The sequence below is a fragment of the Taurulus bubalis genome, assembly GCF_910589615.1.
Source record: "Taurulus bubalis genome assembly, chromosome: 8".
Classification (NCBI taxonomy): domain Eukaryota; kingdom Metazoa; phylum Chordata; class Actinopteri; order Perciformes; family Cottidae; genus Taurulus; species Taurulus bubalis.
In genome coordinates, this window is record NC_136596.1 from 21,956,167 (window position 1) to 21,976,332 (window position 20,166).

A 20,166-nucleotide genomic window follows, 5' to 3' on the forward strand; every position below is an offset into this window, starting at 1 on the left:
ACAAAAGAGAGCAGTCATCATTCAATGATACATAAACTAGAAAAACACAACAGACTACATTGTATAATTCACCCATAAAATCACACTGGGTACATTAGTGCAGAAGTGTGTTATGAGAGATGCTCTTGTAAAGTACATTTGGCTGATTGAACTATGTTACCCACTTTTACTTTGTAAAGTGCTATTTTTTTTACTTGAAGTGGAGTGTTTATCCATTATGCCATTGCTATACATACATATATATATATATATATATATATATATATATATATATATATATATATATATATATATATATATGGCAGTGGGTTTTGTTATGGATAAAGAATTATACCTTTATTTTGGTCTTAAACCCCCTCAAAAAGGGTCTCTGTTGTAATAAGAGAAGATACTCCATGGGCATGCACTGGACAGGATGTTGTAATACATCTGATGTAATAAATATATTCTCCCTCCCTGCTAATTACATTCCACTGGTCAAGAGACCTTGCACTTTGTGCAAGAGGTGCCATGAGCCAAAATAACTTCGTTGGTGTTAACAGATGGGGGAGCTATTGTCTAACATAGTTATTACACTGCTGCCCCCTCCAAGACACACACGCACACACACACTCTCCTCGTGCATCAATTAAAAACTTCCTGAAATGATTTGTTAAAGAAGTTTACTGCAAATACAATACATATCAGCAAATCTGTCATTTTTCAATTTGATCATTCACAGATGCTAAAAGTACGCAACTATGGTGATAATGACAGTAGTGGTCATTTTATTATGCAAAACGTGCTGTGCTTTTCCTTTTAATTATCGCCCACGTAAACTTTTTTGTTCATCAAAATAACAGATTCTGCCACTAGACAGAGTTGTAACCCAAGCCACTGAAACGGACCCGGTTGCACACTGGCCTATGTAAATTTGGTGGCGCACGCATGGCGCACAAAGCCAAAGATAGAGTAACAAATCAGGAATTTCCCTCCTGCCACTCCTGAGAGCGCAAGAGAGGACAGAAGTTAAGGATTAAGCGCGTCTCCTCAGACAGGAACACACGGAAAGGCAGCTGATTCGCCTCAATGTTCCTTTTTTTTTTTTTTTTTTGAATATCATCATATCGACACGTTTCTACGCGCGTTGAGGGCATTGTTTTGGATTTTTTTTTTATTTAATTATGAGTCTGGACCAACGGGCTTTGCACCATGGCCTCTTTTAGTAACTTTGGAATAAACTGCGCACAGAAAGTGAACAGCGTTCACCGAGAATACTCAGATTTTCAATTTTTGTTTTTCTGACTTATTTCCAACTTTTGGCTTGGGATCGCTGTCGCTGGTCACTTTTTTTTTCTTCAGCTGCTGAGTTTCTCGATGGCGTAGGTGGTTGCAAGAGTTTGTTCAATCACCTTTCTTCTTTTTTGGGACAAGGGTTTGATATTTACCGAGCAGACACATCTGGATTATGTGCGTAAAACCAATCGGAGTGTTTAAAAACCAGTGAAAAGCATCATCGTCGCCTTTCGGAGAAGCGGAATGCGGAGTGGAAACGGCGTCTAGAAGGATGCTGCCGCCTGTACAATGGAAGTGAAGAACTCTTTTGCTGTTGTTGCGGTGGCTTGTCTCTTCGTTTGCTCCACTTTCAGCCAAGAGCTCAATCCCAAAGGCAGGAATGTATGCAAAGCACCTGGGTAAGCATCCGTGCAGAAGAACGTTTAGCATTTGAACCGCTGGTTGTTCTTGCAAATCAGCTCGTTTGAAAGTTTCTCTCGTGACATCTTTTGCCTCATTCTATTTACTTCAGGGTGCGACTTTCTTTTAAAGAAAAAGAAAGAGTCCGGGGTTGAAAGTGCACTATGAACTAAAAACTTATATCGCCTCACTCCTCACGTATATGTCAATTTCTTTGAACAAATAATGTTTTAAAACTGAGTACACTAAAGACAGAAGAAGAAAAAAATATTGACATTTTTTGCAGTGTTGGCCTACGGCACGAATAGCGGTTTTCACTAAAGTGGAATACATCGCAGTCGACATTTGAACTCAACCACTGTCTTCATCCTCTGAACTTTAATATCAGGCATTCTCGTTCTCACATTTGAGACATAACTTCACGGGGAGCTCTTTCTTTTCGACACATAACGTGTTCCAAGTCCGCTGTACAGCAGCAGGAGCAGGAGGAGGAGTCCATTGCTCAAAGGAGCTACACAGATGTGCACATCTGGAACAGGAGTGTGGATAGGGAGCGCTCTCGTTGACCGTCACAGTATTCGTGGCACGGTTTGATAACACACGTGTGGTTTGATGATGCACTTTAGATGTTAATCTGTTTTTGAGTGTGAAGTTCATGAAATGTTCAAAATAAAGTCAGATAATTATATTCTAGGAATCCACATATCGAGACAGCTCTCTCTCTCTCTCTCTCTCTCTCTCTCTCTCTCTCTCTCTCTCTCTCTCTCTTTCTCTCTCTCTTTAACGTTAAGGGATCCAAAAATCATCTCTGGATGACTTCTAGGATCAGTGTAAAAGAAAGAAAAAACCCAGGTCCACAATTGCTGACTGCAGCATCTAAACTTGTTGGACATGATGTCTGCGAATATTAGGAGAGAACTAGCAAATGTTTTCCAGAGGGGCTCATTCTCCACTATGCCGTGAAATATGTCTGATAAGAAACCATGTACTTACTATTCTACCTTTTTGTGTTCCTTGGAACATAAGTAGTCAAAGTGTTTGTATCTGAAAGCCACGCGCTGCGGTCACAATTAAATGTATCAAGAGCTGCTTTTCAAAAGGTGTGCTGTCATCTCATAGATTGTCCGTTGCTTCACTGAGCAATAAATCATCATTCACCCGAAACATATAGCCTCTAAGGCTTTGGGAATAAGTTTCCAGTATAATATAAATAGCATGGCCTCCACTGCTCTACAAGTTTGACATTTTGCCCTCCTTACAGTATTCAACATTCATTCTGGTGAACTTTCCACTCACCTGTTTTTTTCCATTATGGCTTCAATGCGATGCTTTCATCACTGATGCAGAAAAATGGATTTCTGAATCAGTTAGCGAGCATCTATTGAATTTCTCGGCAAAGTGGAGTTGAAACATTCTTGATGTCACAATGAAAGGCAAACAGCCGTGCAAACACCTCATGAATTCTACAATATTTCTTTCCGGCGCTGAAACGGATTGACTGTGTGGTTTTTAAAAGGTCAACAAAAGTCAGCTTTATACATGTTGACTGGAGTTTGTCAAAATCCGGAGCAGCGCAGTTGCAACAAGTTGAAGCCAGTGCCATGTTATGTACATTAAATGCTAAAAGGCCCATTTAGTAACTCTTCCATCCACAACGAGTGAAAGCACACGGAGCGTAGACCTGTGATCTCAAACACGCGCCGATTCTGGCAGCAGAAGTAACGCCGTCGCTCCCATGCTCGTTGACTGAAAGCGAACTGCCATCTTCAAACACTCTAGGGGAAGCTGACGTGTTGCAGGGGCCCCACAGAGGTCGCAGGCGTGGGAGGAAGAGGAGTCGCATCCGTTCTTTCCTGACAGGGCCTAAAAACTTTGCCTGTAAAATATTGTCTATGAATATTCACATTTCCACCAAAGGCGGAGGGAGGCTAAAGAAACTGATAAACTATGGGATGCATGGGGGTTAAGGGCCGCTAAGTGTACACACGACCCATATTCAGATAATTATACAACTATGTTTGCAGAATTTTGGCGTCGGCCACATCAGTAGGAACAGTGAGATCAAAAAGGCCAGAGCTGGGTGTGGATGCTGCCGCTGTGACATGTGTGTTGGTTTCACTGGAGCCAGGTTCTTCATCATCCCCGCTCTCATTCTTAATGTCGTAACTTCTCTTCCAGATCACCGGGACTCGTGTGCTGCGGCGGATGGGGGCAGCTAGGGGACGAGTGCCTGACACGTATGTACCGTGCAGACCACCGTTTATCAGTACAGCTCATTGTCCTAGCCAGTTGAATAACACGGCCTCTTCTGTTTCACCCCAAGCTCTCTGCGAAGGCAACTTCACCTGCAAGGAAAATGAGGTGTGTGTCAGGCCGAATGAATGTCGCTGTCGTCATGGATACTTTGGAGCGAGCTGTGACACTAGTAAGGGATTTGCAAAAAACATGTTTTCAATCTTTTGCCTCTTGTCTGTGGTGCTTAGAGGTCAAGCAAATATAATGTTAAATGATAAAGACTCGTTAAATATACAAGTTTTAGGTCTCATAAAAGTAGAAATGATTGTACTTTGGGTCTTTTTTTAGAGGTGTTGTTCTGTCTCTACAGGTGAACCACTGAAATATCTCAACAACTATTAGATTGCCAAGAGATGAGCATATGTTTGCTAACGTGCTAAACGAAGATGGTGGCAAAACATCGGCACGTTAGCATGGCAGTTGCGATTGTTTTGCCATGTTGCCGTTTAGCACAAGGCACCGATCTGCCTCAGACGAGCCTCACAGAGCCTCTGGCTCGGCTCTAGATCAGGGGTGGCTAAACCTTTTCCGATATAAAGAAAAATGCAAGGGCCAAACACTAGAAAACGTTTGGTTTGCAATCAGTTACGCTGCAAGAAAGCACGTGTTTCCAGAGCAGAAAAACGCATGTGCCACAGCAAAAAAAATGTAACGTTTGTCATTGCAGTAATTTGGCATTGCAGTAATTTATTAGTGTGCCAACACTGTCTATTAAATCAATTATTACTGTATCGGCTGCTCTTGAATCTAATTTGAATTTATGTAGTACCTTTAAGCTCTTTGCAGTGCAGTCATGTGTATATATGCAAAAATGGGTCAAGTTTAAACGGGCAGAAATTGCCAAAGATTTTGTTTCTGTTCATGGCCATAGCTCCAACTTTAAAGACTGCAGATGTAAACATAATATGCACATTTGTAAATCTAATATTAGGATGTAAAAACTTGTAAATTAGTGATAAAGATCATTTCACAAAAATTAAAGTCGAAGTCAAGTGTTTAAACTAGGACGTGCAATGCAGATACAGTAAAATGTATTAGAAACATGCTCAAGCCATGTTCTAGTTTATTAAAACAATTCACCACGGGCCAATTAAAATCAGTCAGCAGGCCGCAGTTGACCCACAGACCGTAGTTTTGCCAGCACAGCTGCAGGCTGTTACTATTGCTCAAGGATATTTGAGTCAGAATATTGTTTCCCATTTCCTGACAAGTGCACGTGTCTTTCAACAGAGTGCCCGGCCCAGTTCTGGGGCCCTGACTGCAAGGGGAAATGTAATTGTTACCCCAACGGCCAGTGTGACGACTTGACCGGCGAGTGTACCTGCAACCACAACCGGTGGGGACATAACTGCGAGTACCCTTGCATGTGCCAAAAGGGAAAGTGCGACCAAGAGACGGGCAAATGCACGTGCCACCCCGGCATCTGGGGTCCCCTGTGCAACAACAACTGCTACTGCAGCATCAACTCCATCTGCAACGCCAAGACGGGGCGATGCATGTGCAATCCCGGTTGGACGGGGAGGAACTGTGCAATCCAGTGCAACTGCAACAATTCACCATGCGACCAGTTCACGGGGCGCTGCCAGTGCCGAGAGGGGCTGTGGGGCCCCCGGTGCGAACGTTACTGCCAGTGCATCCAGGGCAAGTGCAACCAAGGGGACGGCTCGTGTACCTGCACGCCAGGGTACCGTGGGAAGTTCTGCAGGGAGCCGTGTCCTGCCGGGTTCTACGGTCAAAACTGCAGGAACAGGTGGGGGGAAAAAAAATCTTGGCAGAGAGCAAATGTACCATATAAAAAACACAGGAAATATGCAGTTTTACAGATGCCTAATGTTCAACTCCCTTGTCCGATCCATATTACGGTGTAGCTTTGTGGTTTTAGGAGGAAACATTTGATATATGCTGCAGGTGATAATCCTTTAAAGATCTGACTGCGTTATTTAATGGAACAATAATATAGTGAGATTTGGGAGTTGGTATTCACATTATCCCATCATCATCAGCAAACATGGAGAAGCAATTCAGGTTAAGTGCTCTACCTTCCATGGACTGTGACATTCTCACACGCAACTTTTGCTGTAAACTAAAATGAGCTCTATAGAGTTCAGTGTGGATTATCTCCCTCTTTAAATGATAATTAAAGCAAATCAAAGCATACAAACAGATTATTTCCACCTGGTTTCACATCCTTTAACAATTGTACTACATTAGGAAGACATTTAAAACGAGACAAATTATATATATTGTTTTCTTCTGTTCTCCTTGGTTGACCACAGGTGTGGGCACTGCAAGGGCCAGCAGCCCTGTAAGGTGACAGAGGGACGCTGCATCACCTGCGACCGAGGCTGGAATGGAACACGCTGTGACCAGCTGTGCTCCAAAGGCTTTTTTGGCGAAAACTGCCAGGAAGTGTGTCCCTCCTGTAAAGACGGTCACCACTGCGACCCCATTCATGGCAAGTGTTCTCACTGCAACCCTGGCTGGATTGGGGACAGGTAAGGACACACAAGACAAGAGTACAATTCAGAAATGTGTCAATGAAACAGCCCAGTATGGTGGTGGTTCGTGAAATAGTCACAAAATGCAATCTGTTGGTTTTGTGGGCATGGACACTAATTTCGCTCGGCACGAAAACAATACCGATTGGCGAATTGAGCCCTTTATTTCTTTTCGGGGTGGACAAACAAATGAAACGCATCAACGTGACAATGCAACGGTCAAAGCGAGTGACATAGGATTCAATATCCTAAAATACTTCTGGTCTGGTTTGCTGCCTCAACCTAACTATACGTAGCTATTTTAAGCTACCTGACTGGTGTTGTTGCATGAACCAAAATTCTGTTTTGTGGCGTAATGTCGTCCCGGGAAAAAAAGGTCGTGCCGACCGACATAACGAAAATGGACCATTCGTGCCCCCAGCAGATAGCATATCGTGACTACTTCACGACATGCAAAGAAACGTGCAAAATAACACACTTTTGTTGTTCAGTCACACCATTTTTCTTTATCATTTTCAACATTTAAAACATGACTTCATCAAGTACCGACTGTCATACTATTATCCACACTGTGACGATGTCTGTGACTCGTACTTCTGAGCTTGAAAATGACTGTAAACATGACATTTCTCTTGCGATAGGTGCGAGGTGCGCTGCCCCAACGGCACGTACGGCGAGAACTGTGAGAACAACTGCAGTCACTGTTTTAACGGCATCTGCCATGTTGTCACCGGAGAGTGCTTGTGTGACCCGGGATTTTATGGCACCTAGTAAGTCACGAGACACCTCATACCTACAAAATGTTTATGCATTACAATACACAGTGAAAATGGTTGATGGCTTTCTTATTCCTTTTGTCACACACTTGTATGTCTTTGAGCGAGCATGTGTTTTGGGGCATATTTTTTACAGATACTGATAAATAGCCCTCTTGAAATGCAAAAGTTAAATTCCATCGAAGGGCACATTTTGCCTGGAACACATAACTGCTCCCATGTATGCCTTTTCTCTATTTCTGTGTCCTATTTCATGCATCTGTCACTTGAATTGCACATTAAACCGACGTTGTTTTTGTCTGTACTCAAGCTGCAATATGACCTGTCAACCCGGCCAGTATGGAGTGAACTGCAACCAAACCTGCTCATGCAATGACAAGAACTGCGATCCTGTGTCTGGTGCTTGCTATCTTCGTAAGAAAACCACATGCTTTGTTGTTATGGTGTTTTTAAAGAGGTTTCTGTGATCGGCAGTAATCAGTAACTAGTGTTTATTTTCCAAATAATCTACCTTTCCAGAGACAAATGGCTATTTGTCAAAAATAATTAGAACCCTCTGAACTGCTTGTCCAAAGAGCCAGATGCCTCTAGCTGCTTGTGTATTAAAATGTCTAATAGTTGGCGGTACGCACCGAGTACCAACAAACACATCTATTCAGGTCAGCGTGTGTAGTGGGAGAGGTAACGTAGCGAGGCCTTGATAGCGTTTCCAGACCCAGACCGGTGTCCTTTTTATGGCTGTGTTTGTTGGCTCTGTTCCTGTCCAGCCAGAGAGAGGGAGAGAGAGAGAGAGGGAGAGAGGGAGAGAGGGAGAGAGGGGAAGGAAGGAGAAATAAAAAGAGTGAAAATATGAGCGAAAAAGAGGACTTGGAAGGGAGACAGAGAAAAAAAAAAGAGCGCACTGTTTGGAAAGAGGGGATCTTTGAAGGCATGCGAGGAGACGATTGTTGTTTAGGACACTAAGGTAGCAGAGACCTTGGCGAGTGGACGTACATGATGGCCGGTGGCAGGCTGGTCAGCAATATCACGAAACCTCATCACCTTTTGTCAAAACCGTTTCCCATTCTTTATCCAGCTGTGAGCACAGAGCAAGAGACAACAGGCCACGCCCAGACTGCCCGACAATCCATCTGAGCCTTATGTGACAGTGTAAAGACCCGAGGGCCGCCGCCGCCGCTGCTCATCCTTTAACTGATGGTTTTGTGTCAGCTGTCCTTGCCAGCGTCCATGCTCACGCAATTACAGCACTTATTATCTTTAGGGTGTATCCCACTTGAAGGGGGAGGGGCGCTAATAAATCATTGATGAGTTATGGTGAGGGGTGTCTAGTAAAGAGAGATGGGAGACGCTCGCAGGAAATCAGCAGTGAAAGCGTAAATGGTGCCGTGTCTGCAGGGAGATACGATTAATAGTGAATTATTTTTGCAGTGGATTTCCGCCGGTTGCAACATTCCTCAGAGACGCTGCATGCCGAGCAGCTATTGAAAATCAATTGTTAATGTCAACACGGTGCTCTGTCTTTATTATCAAAAGCTAACGGGCACATTAATACAGATCATACATTTAGCTCAACTCTCTCCTCGAGTCATGTGAACTCACTTGTTCGGTAAATCATAATCATTTGCCGTGTGCCAAGGTCTCTAGTGTTAGTGATGACGGAGAGGGAGATTTGTTGAAACTGGCATTAAGAGTTTTGCCGCGCCAACGGGGCACACCCAAAAATTCCCTGCCTCTCGTCTTTCAGAGCCCAACCAGCGGATGGGTGTGATCGCGGCTGGAACCCTGGTCTCCTTTTTACTGATTGTCCTCCTGTCGCTGCTGTGCTGCTGCTGCCTGTGTCGACACAAAGACGACCACAAGTGAGTGACGGATAGGTGTCTCCCCCTCTACGCTCCGTGATGGGAGGGGTTGAGTAGCTTGCCCTGGTTATAAAAATATAGAAGAAGAAAATGTTTTCTTTCTACTCTCTCTCTCTCTCTCTCTCTCTCTTTCTCTCTCTCTCTCTCTCTCTCGGCAGGGACCAGGTTGTAAATTGAATCAATGCATTTAAATTGTATTTTAAAGCACTTTTTTATATATTGACATTACAGTGCGAGTAGCAATGTGAGCAGCCCCCTGGGCCCTCAAAAAAGAGAGGCACGGGGCCAGGTTTAATATGCCTCTTTTGAATGATTCATTTGGCTTTCCATGGCGTCATCCCTTTTCAGTCCTAACCGAGACAACTCTACCAACAGCAAAAAAGCCAAGCGGATCCTGTGCGGACGATTCAGCCGAATCAGCACGAAACTCCCTCGTATTCCACTGAGGCGACAGAAACTACCCAAAGTAGTCGGTAAGCCCCAAAAACTCTTTCTCATATCCCGCCGCAGTGCCGCCAGAAGCCGCTGTGTTTCGTGTAATCAGCTTGTACAGCACAGCGTGCTAAAGCCGCATCACTCTTGGCTTTGATTATTAGGCGAATGATTTTCACGTTGACGCGGGGGTGTCAGTCGATATGAAAATGGGGTTTTCACTGGTAATCAGCAGCTCGTGTGTGTCTTCAGCTTAACACAGCGGGGGACAATAACACCAATGGATGGCAGTCAGAGTGCTACCTTAGTCTTCTTCTTAGATGATGAATATGGTTGAAAAGTGTATGGTGGCTGCCAGGCGAGGATGGGGTTTCATTTGAAAGGAATGCACTGGTTTTGGAGCCCCTTATTATTCTTGGCACCCTTAAATGCCATGTGTTCATGTTATTACAACCCTAAACTGGGGCTTTTTTCTTCCCCCCCCCCCCCCCCCCCCCACACACACTTTTTTTTTTTTAATACTCGTTTCCATCGTCTTCTAACCCAAGAAAATGTTTCTTGGGCCGAGGAGCAGGCTGTGTTATTAAAAGAAGGCCCGTGGTTGTCGGGGGGCCCCCGGGTGCTGGTGGTGAGTGACGCGCTATCAAAGGCCGCACTGTTTGGGTGAACGCTGCAGCACTGCTGCTCCATGTGGAGGTCTCGTGGTCTGTGACAGATCTGTCTGTGGACCCGTTCTTTTTTCATAACAGACGGAGGAGATATGATGATATTTTAAACCCCACCAGATGCAGTTCAACATGGCGGCTTTTGTTCAGGGTTCAAAAACAATTTGATCAGTTTAAATACACACAGTTATCTGGATTTCTTTCAGAACTGTTTGTATAAGCAGTAATTTGTCTTGCTCCTATTAGCTATGTTATGCAACTATACAAATGATTGTTCTTCATTGTGACAAGTTTCCAGATGCAGGGTAATTGTATTGCCAGAACAGCAATATTTGTCTGCACTTCTATTTTGAATTTCCAATATTTTCAAGACATGCAAGAAATGTGCTTCAAAATGTGCAGATCTATACAGGAGCCCATCCATATTAATGATGCAAGTGTTTTTATTTACTATTTGAAGTAGGAGATTAATAATGTTAGGCTAACATTGACATAATATAGGGCTGACATTTGCAGTTGTGGTAAAGCAATTAGTCAACTGATGAATTAGTCCACTGACAGAAAGTTAATGTACAGCAATTTTCATGATCAATTTATTGTAAAAAGTCATTTATCAAGGGGAAAACAAAGATTCCCTGGCGCCAGCTTGTCCAAGTGGCTGCTTTTGCCCGTTTGTCATTGTAAAAGAAATCCTTGGACTGTTGATCAGACTAAATAAGGGACTGGGAGAGGAGCTCTCGATTTGTGAAGATTGTGAAAATGATTGATTATGAAAGGTTCTCAACTCGCAATCCAGAGCATATCTATTGCAACCACACAGCTCTCAACGCGGCGACGGCGGTGGCGGCTATAGCGGTGCAAAGAGTGCTAACGGCGGCAACAGCGCTGCCAGAGTTTACAGTGTTTCCTGAGGCGGGGGCGTTTTCAGCAGTAGCTGCTGTATGAGTGCAGTGTGGAGCGCTGGGCCATTGGCGCACGCCCACATACACTAACATACACTACAAGATCAATATTCACAGCGGTGTTGCGCTGCAGTTTCCTAACGTAGCTTCAGCTCCAGCCTCATTATGAAGCGCTGTAATTTGATTCTTTAAAAAAGGGCTCCACTGAAGTCGTGTGCTGTGGAAGGAGTTGATGACCTGTTTTCTTTTCCATGTCTGAGCAGCATATGACTCCTCGGTTATCCGGCTGATTCTTTAAGATAGAGTCTGTCTCTATTGCGCCTCAGGCAAAATACACTGGCACATGGTTGCCTTTTGTCGTCACACTGTGTCTTAATAATACGCTTGTTTGTGGAGAGCTTGGCCATGTGAAGCAATGTGGCCCTTAGCCAAATGCCTTCGCATAAAGATACTAAAATATGTGTTTACACTGAAAGCAAACAGATAAAAAAATGTCAATGCTTTTAAACTCAAGATTTCTGCATCTTAAAAAAAATAAATAAGACCAATATCTAGTCAAATTTGAGAACAGGCCTCAATACCAGTCAAAGTCAAATCTATCGCCACAAGTGTGCGTCTCTCTTGTCTGGGATTGCTTGGTTTGTCCTATCCAAATGTTTGCCCCTCTGCTTTCTGTTGGGCTGCCCACAGACGTGTGGTCTGCCAACATTTAGAAACTCTGACAGGGGCTACACAGTCCTGCACACACGCATTCCAGAGGAGGCCCAATGGGGCTGGAAACAGGAAGTGGTCAAATTTACCCCAGCCCGTGTCAGAATTGTGATTTATCCACACCGGGGTCAGTCGCAACAGATGTGGCAAGGCAGAATGAAAAAAGGAACATGGGGGAAGAAGGGAAGGAAGACAACAAACTCTGTTAGCACACTCAAAGGAATATTTAGCTACAACACACTGTAACCTATTTGCCCTTTGGCATAACTAAGGCTATTTGCTTGTAATTTGGCATTCCATTCTACGCATATTTACTAAACGCCCAAGAGATTCACGTCTGTCCTGCATTCCTCACATCCTCTGTGTCCAAGTGCTTACCCACGAGTCTGGGCTAAGAACAGCGCCGTCTGTGTTTTTTCCTCTTTTATTTATCCCAACAAAGTTGTCGGGATTGCAAACGCGTTTGCAGCAACACTCAACTCCTCCTTCATGCAGATGTGAGCTGCTTAAATAAAACTTTCTACATCATTAAAATGGAACGAAGAAAGAAAGGTCCGTTTGAGTTTTAGGTATATTTAAACATGAATGCAATTGGTTGTGTCACTGATTTGGTAATGAGTTGGACATGTTGGATGTCACTTAGTGTCCTGCATTTGTTTTAGAGACTATTTCAGGCCGAAACATATCGTTTCTTCTTCTCATTGGCAAGTAATATCCTCATTCTATGCCCACATTTCCACAGCTGGACCAGGCATTTGAACTAGCAACCTCCTTGTCCCAGCCCAGCCCCCGAGCCTTTGGACTACTTCTGTCCTCTGCCTGTTAGCGATCCCCCCCCCCTACTGAGCAACTGTGGTGGCGGAGCTCTGCAGCTGGGACGTGTCAATAATGCCCTGTTGTGTGTTGGCCTTCATGTAGGGTGGGATCACAGTGGCGTCCAGTCTGCAGGACAATCTGCCCCACTAGACCCACAGTCTGGAGGGAGCAGCTTTCAAGGGCAGCAGTTGTTCATTAGTACATACAAGTCATGTCGCAAAATGCCCATGTGTTAGGCTGTCTTTGCATAGGTTAGCTGCTCTACATTCCTCAGTCCCTCAGATTGTCTGCCTATCGGCCTGCTGCCGACCCGGCACACGGGCAGGAGTGATAGACGAAGAACGTACACTTGTCTTGTTCATTTATTTATTTGATTTATCTCATTGAATTTGGGCAAAATATTATTTTGTCATCCACATCTCTGGGTAAACATTTTGCTGGGTTTTGTATATTATTATTAATCTACCACATCCACACAAAGCTCTTTTTTTAAAGTTAATTCAATCAGAGTATAGTGCCATGGAAGACTTTGGGGTAATTCTTGGAGCCACAAAAGTCCAACATTAACTACACATGTAGAGAGAGCAGGGTGCCATTATTGTTGTAAACAGGATATCCTTAAATAATCACATAAATGGATGCCCTGGGATGGAAGTCGCATCTACATTCGTATTGAAAGTCTTGTTATGTTGTCCCCACCTTTTACACACATCTGTACTTGCTTATTGTAGAAATGTTGCACCTGTGTTGACATTATCCACCCCACGAGCAACACAAAGACTTCAGATTGCCAAACTGAAATATGTTGTTTGTTGACTTCTTTTGGATGAATGTAAGAACATAGATCCGTGGAGCAATATATATTTACCTCATGTGTCTTATATTTCAGGTCAGCAAGGCATTAAAACAGATCTTCTATCCGTGATAGTAACATACACAGTTAAAATCTATAATTTGGAAAAGTAGATCAAACCCAGGAGCCTCAAGGAAAAAATAAACACATCAGGGTCCTTGAAAATTGCTTTGTGCAATCATGTGAGTACACAACAGATATGTAGCACACACACACCCACACACTTCTGAGCCAGTTCTGATTTGACCATGAAGAAAAAAAGATATTGAAAGCAGTTGAAAGAAAGAGGCACAAAGAGTGGGAGTATGTCTATGTTCCCCTAGCACTATGTTCTTCTCAGCCATATGTTCCCTCGGCCTGGTGTTCCCTCGGCCTGGTGTTCCCTCGGCCTGGTGTTCCCTCGACCTTGTGTTCCCTCGGCCTGGTGTTCCCTCGGCCTGGTGTTCCCTCGGCCTGGTGTTCCCTCGACCTTGTGTTCCCTCGGCCTGGTGTTCCCTCGTTCCCTCTGCCTTATGTTCCCTCAGCCTTATGATCTCAGCCCTGTTTCCCGTACCCTATGTTTTCTTAGCCCTATGTTCCCTCATTGTTCCTACCTTGGGAAGGCATGACCCTCACACTCTGCCTCTAATTGGTTACCATTCTATTCGTAGCCTGACCAATCTCATTCCTTCTGCCTAAACCTAGCCAACCTAACCAATGAACCTTGCCAGACATCCGTTGGATATTATTAAGATATCTAAACAAGTTATTGACAGATTTTAGCATGGGCCAGGGATGATTCTGAGGGAACATAGGTCTGACCCTCGTGTTTATGGGGCAGACAGATGTGCACAGGATGCAAGAGAATAAATATTAATAAACAGACGATGAAAAATACAGCAGATATCTTTAGTTTACTTGTTATGGTCAGAATCAGAATTGATTTATTGTGAAGTGCGCTTGCATATACAAGGATTTTCGCTTGGTGATAGATGCGTAACAAGAAACACACAAGAGGAACCTCAAAACTGACCATCTGCTAAAGTTATTTAATTGAGTGTAATTAAGATCGAGATTGTCTTCTTTTTTTGGCATTTTAAAAGCCAATGCAAACACTATAGAGAATATTAACAAAAAGCTGTGCAAAAGGACTCCTCATACTCTGAATTTACAGATGAAATACAAAGTAAATATAGTTTTTACAGTTGTATTGCTTCTACAAGTCACCAAATCCGCCCGTAAAGAACTTCCTAATAGCTCATCATTTTAGTTATCGTCAAACAACAACGGCCGAGGAGCTAGGATTTGTTCCTGGCCAGGGTTCTGGCACAGTTTTAGGGGATTTCTTCCACCTTGGTTCTAATGGAGATCTAAACAATTGGATCGACCCATGTGTCATCGGGCATGTAAACAGGAGCATCTGATGTGGTCGGTCATGTCAAGTTAACGCCCAGTAAGATTTACACCAAAACTGACGCCAGATGGGAAGATCAGCTTCAAGTTTTCCTCCGAAACCACAGCTGTCCTGAGACAGAAGGGTCAGCAGAGTGCTGCAGTTTGTGAAGGGGAGGAAGGAAAAGGAAGACTGAGGGAGAGCGAGGCAGACTTTCAGAGAGAAACATAAATTGACCTATATATTGTTCAGGAGGAGGATTCTTTGTAAGATGACGAAAGAACCCATTTGCCCAACACCTAAATACTAAAAACAATCAGAATAAGAGATGGTATGACGTCAACATTGCTGCAGTTTTACTCAGATATTATACGATGCATGTAATTGTAATGAGAGATTCTCAATTAATAAAGGAATAGTTTCTTCCTTATGCTAAGCTAGGTGAAGACGTACTTATTCACTTTTCTAATTAATGAGATGCCATTGGTATCGATTTGTAATCCCATATTTACCAAAATACTGAACTATATGAGAAAAAAAGGCGTATTTTAATGCGCTTTTTGTTTTATTTTCACTTTCATTTAATTATTTGATAAAGAGTGTGTGGTTTAGCGTCTTGTAGATTTATCAAATAACACTATATGACAATTTCCTTAAAAATATATTTATTCATGAATTAATGGATTATTTAGTTGTTTGGGTCAACAAGTAGGTGCAGACCCTCCAAAAACAATGCCCATAGCCACGAGTGGCTTGAGAATGTGTGTCTCGTACAATGGTCAGAATGCCGTTTCTTGCTCATCTTCTAAGCTGCTCAGAATAGAACTGTAAAATTTCAAAAAGAAAAAGATTATACACATTTTTTTTATCCACATTTGCTTACAAAAACCCATATTGTTCGAGTCTTTGTTAACTCAAATTCAAAACCAATTAAAAAAGCACTGTTTTTCCGTAGACTCAATTGAACCAACACTTTCTACATCTCTGCAGCCGTGGTAAGGGTGAGTGAGAACAGACTGTTGTTCTTGTAACATGGTACAATACCCTCTGGCTGACCTTTTGGCTTCTGCGTTTGTTTTCTGTTCTCAGTAGCGCACCACGACCAAGAGAACACCTTCAACTGCAGCTTCATCGAGCCCCCGTCGGCGGCTGAGCAGCCTTCCCCCTCCTCCTGGTCGTCCCAAGAGTCTTTCTCTTCCTTTGAGAGCAGAGACGAGGGGCCAGTTTACTCTTTGCCCCACGAAGGTGAGTCATCGTTAGAATAAATAAACACTTCAGTTATCTAGAATGACGCACACAAATCCCTAATTTGTCTTTGGCATGGGGTCTTTACACGCATGCACGCACACACACGCTCACACACACACACACACACACACACTGATAGACACAGTGAAGAAGTCAAGTCCCCCCAGTGTGACCGTTTAGTGACTCATCCACTTCTGTAAATCTCATTATGAAGATAGTTTCTTTATCATATGCCATCTCGACCCAGGTTTTGCTTCGAGAACGAGGAGAGTATAAACAGGAAATGGATTGGTCAAGTCAGCACATGGCACAAATCCAAACAATGACTAACTCCTTGAAGTTTGATGGAAAACACCCGTTTCGTCAGTTTCTATTCTGGATGTCTGACAGTGCAAGTCGGGTTTCGTTTTGGGGGATTTTTGTGCATGCTGAGGGATTGATGTTCTTTGTTTAGTGCTCTCTTTCTAGTTTGGTTTAGTTCTCATTCTTCTAATGAATGGTTCAAGGGCCTACAAACAATTGATTTTGAGTAAAAAGCCTTGGGCACAAAATAATTGCTGTAAACATCACAATAGGGTTGTTAGTTAGAGTCGCACCAATAGGATCTGTCGCATTAGAGCCGCTCCAGTCTCAAGTATGTGTAAACAAATTAGGAAATGCAGTGGTACAGATACCAGTCTTTGAATCATGTGGAAGTGAATGCCTGCTATATGGGAAGGTAAAAGATAAATCACATTGTTTAGATTTAGAGGCTGCAACCGAGTCGCCAGAATAACATGTTGCCATTGTACGTTTCTACAAACCACGGATGTGTTGAATCTCGCAATTCTGAACCGAACAAATCCTGTGTTTGACTCGTCCATCCACCCCGTACTCTTCCTTACATGGTCTTTGATTAAACACATGAATCAGGCATTACAGTCTGTATGGCATACACTACTGTCTTTACCTATACCCTTGATTAAATTGAGAAAAAAAAATTAATTAAAATGAATGAAAATTTAACGTGAATCCTGTTATTGACATACAGCAGTCTTATAAAGTGTGTTAATTGCAGGGTAATTGTACATCTAAATTCAGTTTAATAATTGCACAAGTAGAGTAATGTCAGTGACACAAACAATATTTAAGGTATCAAAAGTTGGCTAACATTAACAAACATTAGCCTCAATAAGCCAGTAGTTAACCGGGCCAAGAATAGCTGTACAGTACCTCGCTTCAATTGATCACTTGTATGGCTAAAGTGTTTACATTATTTGAAGATCTAATCTTGGACTAATACCTGTTGGTCTTCTATTGATCCACAGAATCCGTGAATGAAAGCAAAGAGAAGGGCAGCCCCGGCCCAGCAACGGAGAAGCCAGAAGCTGTCCCTAATGAGGACGATGCAGGGGAGTACACCTCCTTGAAAGACACCAGTGGGACAAAACCAGAGAGCAGCGAGCAGCCCCTGCTCAAGTCCTCTGACAGCGAAGGCTCCACCAGTGGCTCTGAATCCACCACTGCGGCTCTCTACGCCCGCATCGCTCGCCTCTCCAAGCAGCCCAAGGAGGACGATGGCAGCGGCAAGGATGGGGATGGCACTCCAACACCAGAGGCAAAGCGCAACGGGAAGCCACCACCTTCACCTGGCAAGCCAAAACCACGTCCACCAGACCCGTCCACAAAGCCCAAAGTATCGTGGATACACGGCAATACTACAGGGTCTCCCCAGCCAGAGCATCAGGGGCATGGGGGATTGAAGCCACTGGCTGTGCCAAAGGAGAAAAAGAGGAGCTCCAGTGACGGGTCAGCCAAGAGCGAGGAGAGGCAGAAAATGAAAGAGAGGAGTCGTGAGCAACAGAAGAAACAAGAGGGGAAGGAAGCCGACGTCAATGGCTCTCCCAGTAAACACAAACCTCTGCGAGGTAAGAAGTCTGGGGATGAGCACAGCAGTCCCAGTCACATGGAGCACATCAATGGAGTGGTTCATAATGCCCTCAAGAAGATAAGCAGCTTCCAAAGCTCCTCATCTGAGAAGAAGGGTGCTGAAAGTCCAAAGGAGACTCGCAAGGAGCCACCCAGGAGCCCCAAGGTCATCCACCCTCATATGAACTCTGAGGCTGCCACACTCCTGGCTGCTCAGCTCAAGGAGAAAACCCAAAGCATCAACAGGAACGAGGGGACGGGTCTGACGAAGACCAACGGGCTTTCCACACCCAAGGGAAACCGGGAAAAGCCAACACCTCCACAGAAAGCCAAGAGGAACCCCTCCAGTGGATTTAGCCCGCAAGGCTCCACCAAGCCCCTGCTGCCTACCTCGAGCAGCCTCCAGAAGATGGTGACACCCGTCGCAACTGACCTCGGGAACCCTGAAGCCAAGAGCCCGGAGAAGCAGGACTTGAACGGCTCAAGGGCAGGGGACCCGATGTTTGATCCGACACCAAAGAAGACTCCCATGAAAAAGCCACCCAGGAAGAAAGGCAAGGAGGGTACTTTGGATACATCAGAGAGTAAAACACCACAGCAAAAGACTGCCATTATGCCACCACAGGTAGTGAAATAAATGTTCTTAAAGACAAATGTTGTGATGGATACCAAAGAGACTCTAATGGATTTGTTGGACGGTGAACGTCGTAATTTTTCAATCAAGGAATTTAAACATGTTCTGAGTGTACTGGGACTCCAGGACCAGTCAGGAGTGAGAAATGCTTCTAAATCAAGGGTGCAGTTGAGTCCTATTGGTGAGTTGTATTATAATGCCCTATACACCATTGTATTTCATTTCGACTATGTATCAAGCTCACGCCACAACCTGTGGCTCAGCCGGACACAACAGAACAGTGGTGTACAGACATAATCCATAGTTCATTCATCTCTATCCCTCTGCAGTATGTCCACCACTATATTTATATATGGATTGCTTTTGGGGTTTGATATCTGTAATTTACTAAGGTATCAGAAAAATAGCTATGTTTTATGTACGTGTTCCGAAGGTACTAAGGGTACTAAAAATAACAAGAAAATTAGAACCTCTGGGTATTGCAAGCTATTATGTTTGGGTTTTTGTTTTGTTTGTGGGCCAACATGCATTAATACATAAGCTACCCTCCTCATTCTTTATGTCAAGGCTATTCTTTGCAGATGAAGGTCAACTTAATTAAGAGAAACACAATGTGTTGGAGAACTTTGCAAAAAAGCTCCTTTTTTTCTCCTCTATTTTTCTCTAATGTACAAAATCTGGCACCCCAAAGTTATGCGTACATTTAGGACTTAAATGTCCTTTGTGCTTGTGAGTCACCTTGAATTCCTCACTGAGCTTTAGCGTTGGTCTCGAGGCTCTTACTTACAGAAATGTTACTTTTTATTTTATTTCAAGCCTTAGCCCAACTCTGTCAGACATGGTTATTTCAGAACCCATACAAGCGCTTTGATCTTTCTGCAAAAAAGGCTGTTTTAAACCTCTTTCATACTTCGGCTAACACCAAATCACCAGAATGTTCTCTTACTGTACATTTTATTTAGTCAGCTAAACCACAAAACCAAAAATGAAATCCCAAGCTATTCTATCTCCTCCCTTTATGTCATGCTTGTAAATCACTTTAAACTCACTCACTTCCTCTGTAATAGAGCAGCATCTGCAATTTCTCTACGCTGTATTTCAGAAAAACCCAGCAAATCAGATGCAATAGATTGTTTTGTTAAAGTGATGACTCTCGGTCGTATTCTCTACAAATATGTCCACAGAAGGAGACTGCCATGTGTCTTTATCTGTTCTTTTAGTTTTGTTGAGAAACTAGGTCAATATCGCCAACAGAGCTACTCCCATTTCATACTGTATGTATTTGTTTATGCCATTGGGTGTTGTGTAGAAAAATACATCTTGCCAAGGATGTTTTGTCCCTTAAGGATCATTTTATCTTAAACTAGTAGACTCATGCAGAAATGACAGGGTGCTTAATTTCATTTATTTTAGGGTGAGACTGAAAGGCTAAATGGTACCGTGCCTCAAGTGTTAAAATGTGCCTCAACTGTGGATCAGTTAAAGCAAAAGAAGCCATGTTTTACTAAATGTTGTTGATTCTA

General features: G+C 43.4%; 1 protein-coding gene across 1 annotated transcript; it reads left to right on the plus strand.

Annotated features, from left to right (window-relative positions):
- Nucleotides 1-1,563: 1,563 nt before the first annotated feature.
- scarf2 (scavenger receptor class F, member 2) lies at nucleotides 1,564-18,646 on the plus strand (the record flags this gene model as incomplete). The annotated part of the gene is made up of 11 exons (XM_079221840.1): nucleotides 1,564-1,673; nucleotides 3,853-3,911; nucleotides 3,998-4,099; nucleotides 5,200-5,719; nucleotides 6,246-6,464; nucleotides 7,109-7,237; nucleotides 7,554-7,657; nucleotides 8,988-9,102; nucleotides 9,478-9,575; nucleotides 15,943-16,098; nucleotides 17,409-18,646. 11 exons carry the CDS (start codon nucleotides 1,564-1,566, stop codon nucleotides 18,644-18,646), a joined length of 2,850 nt encoding a protein of 949 aa, XP_079077966.1.
- Nucleotides 18,647-20,166: the final 1,520 nt, after the last annotated feature.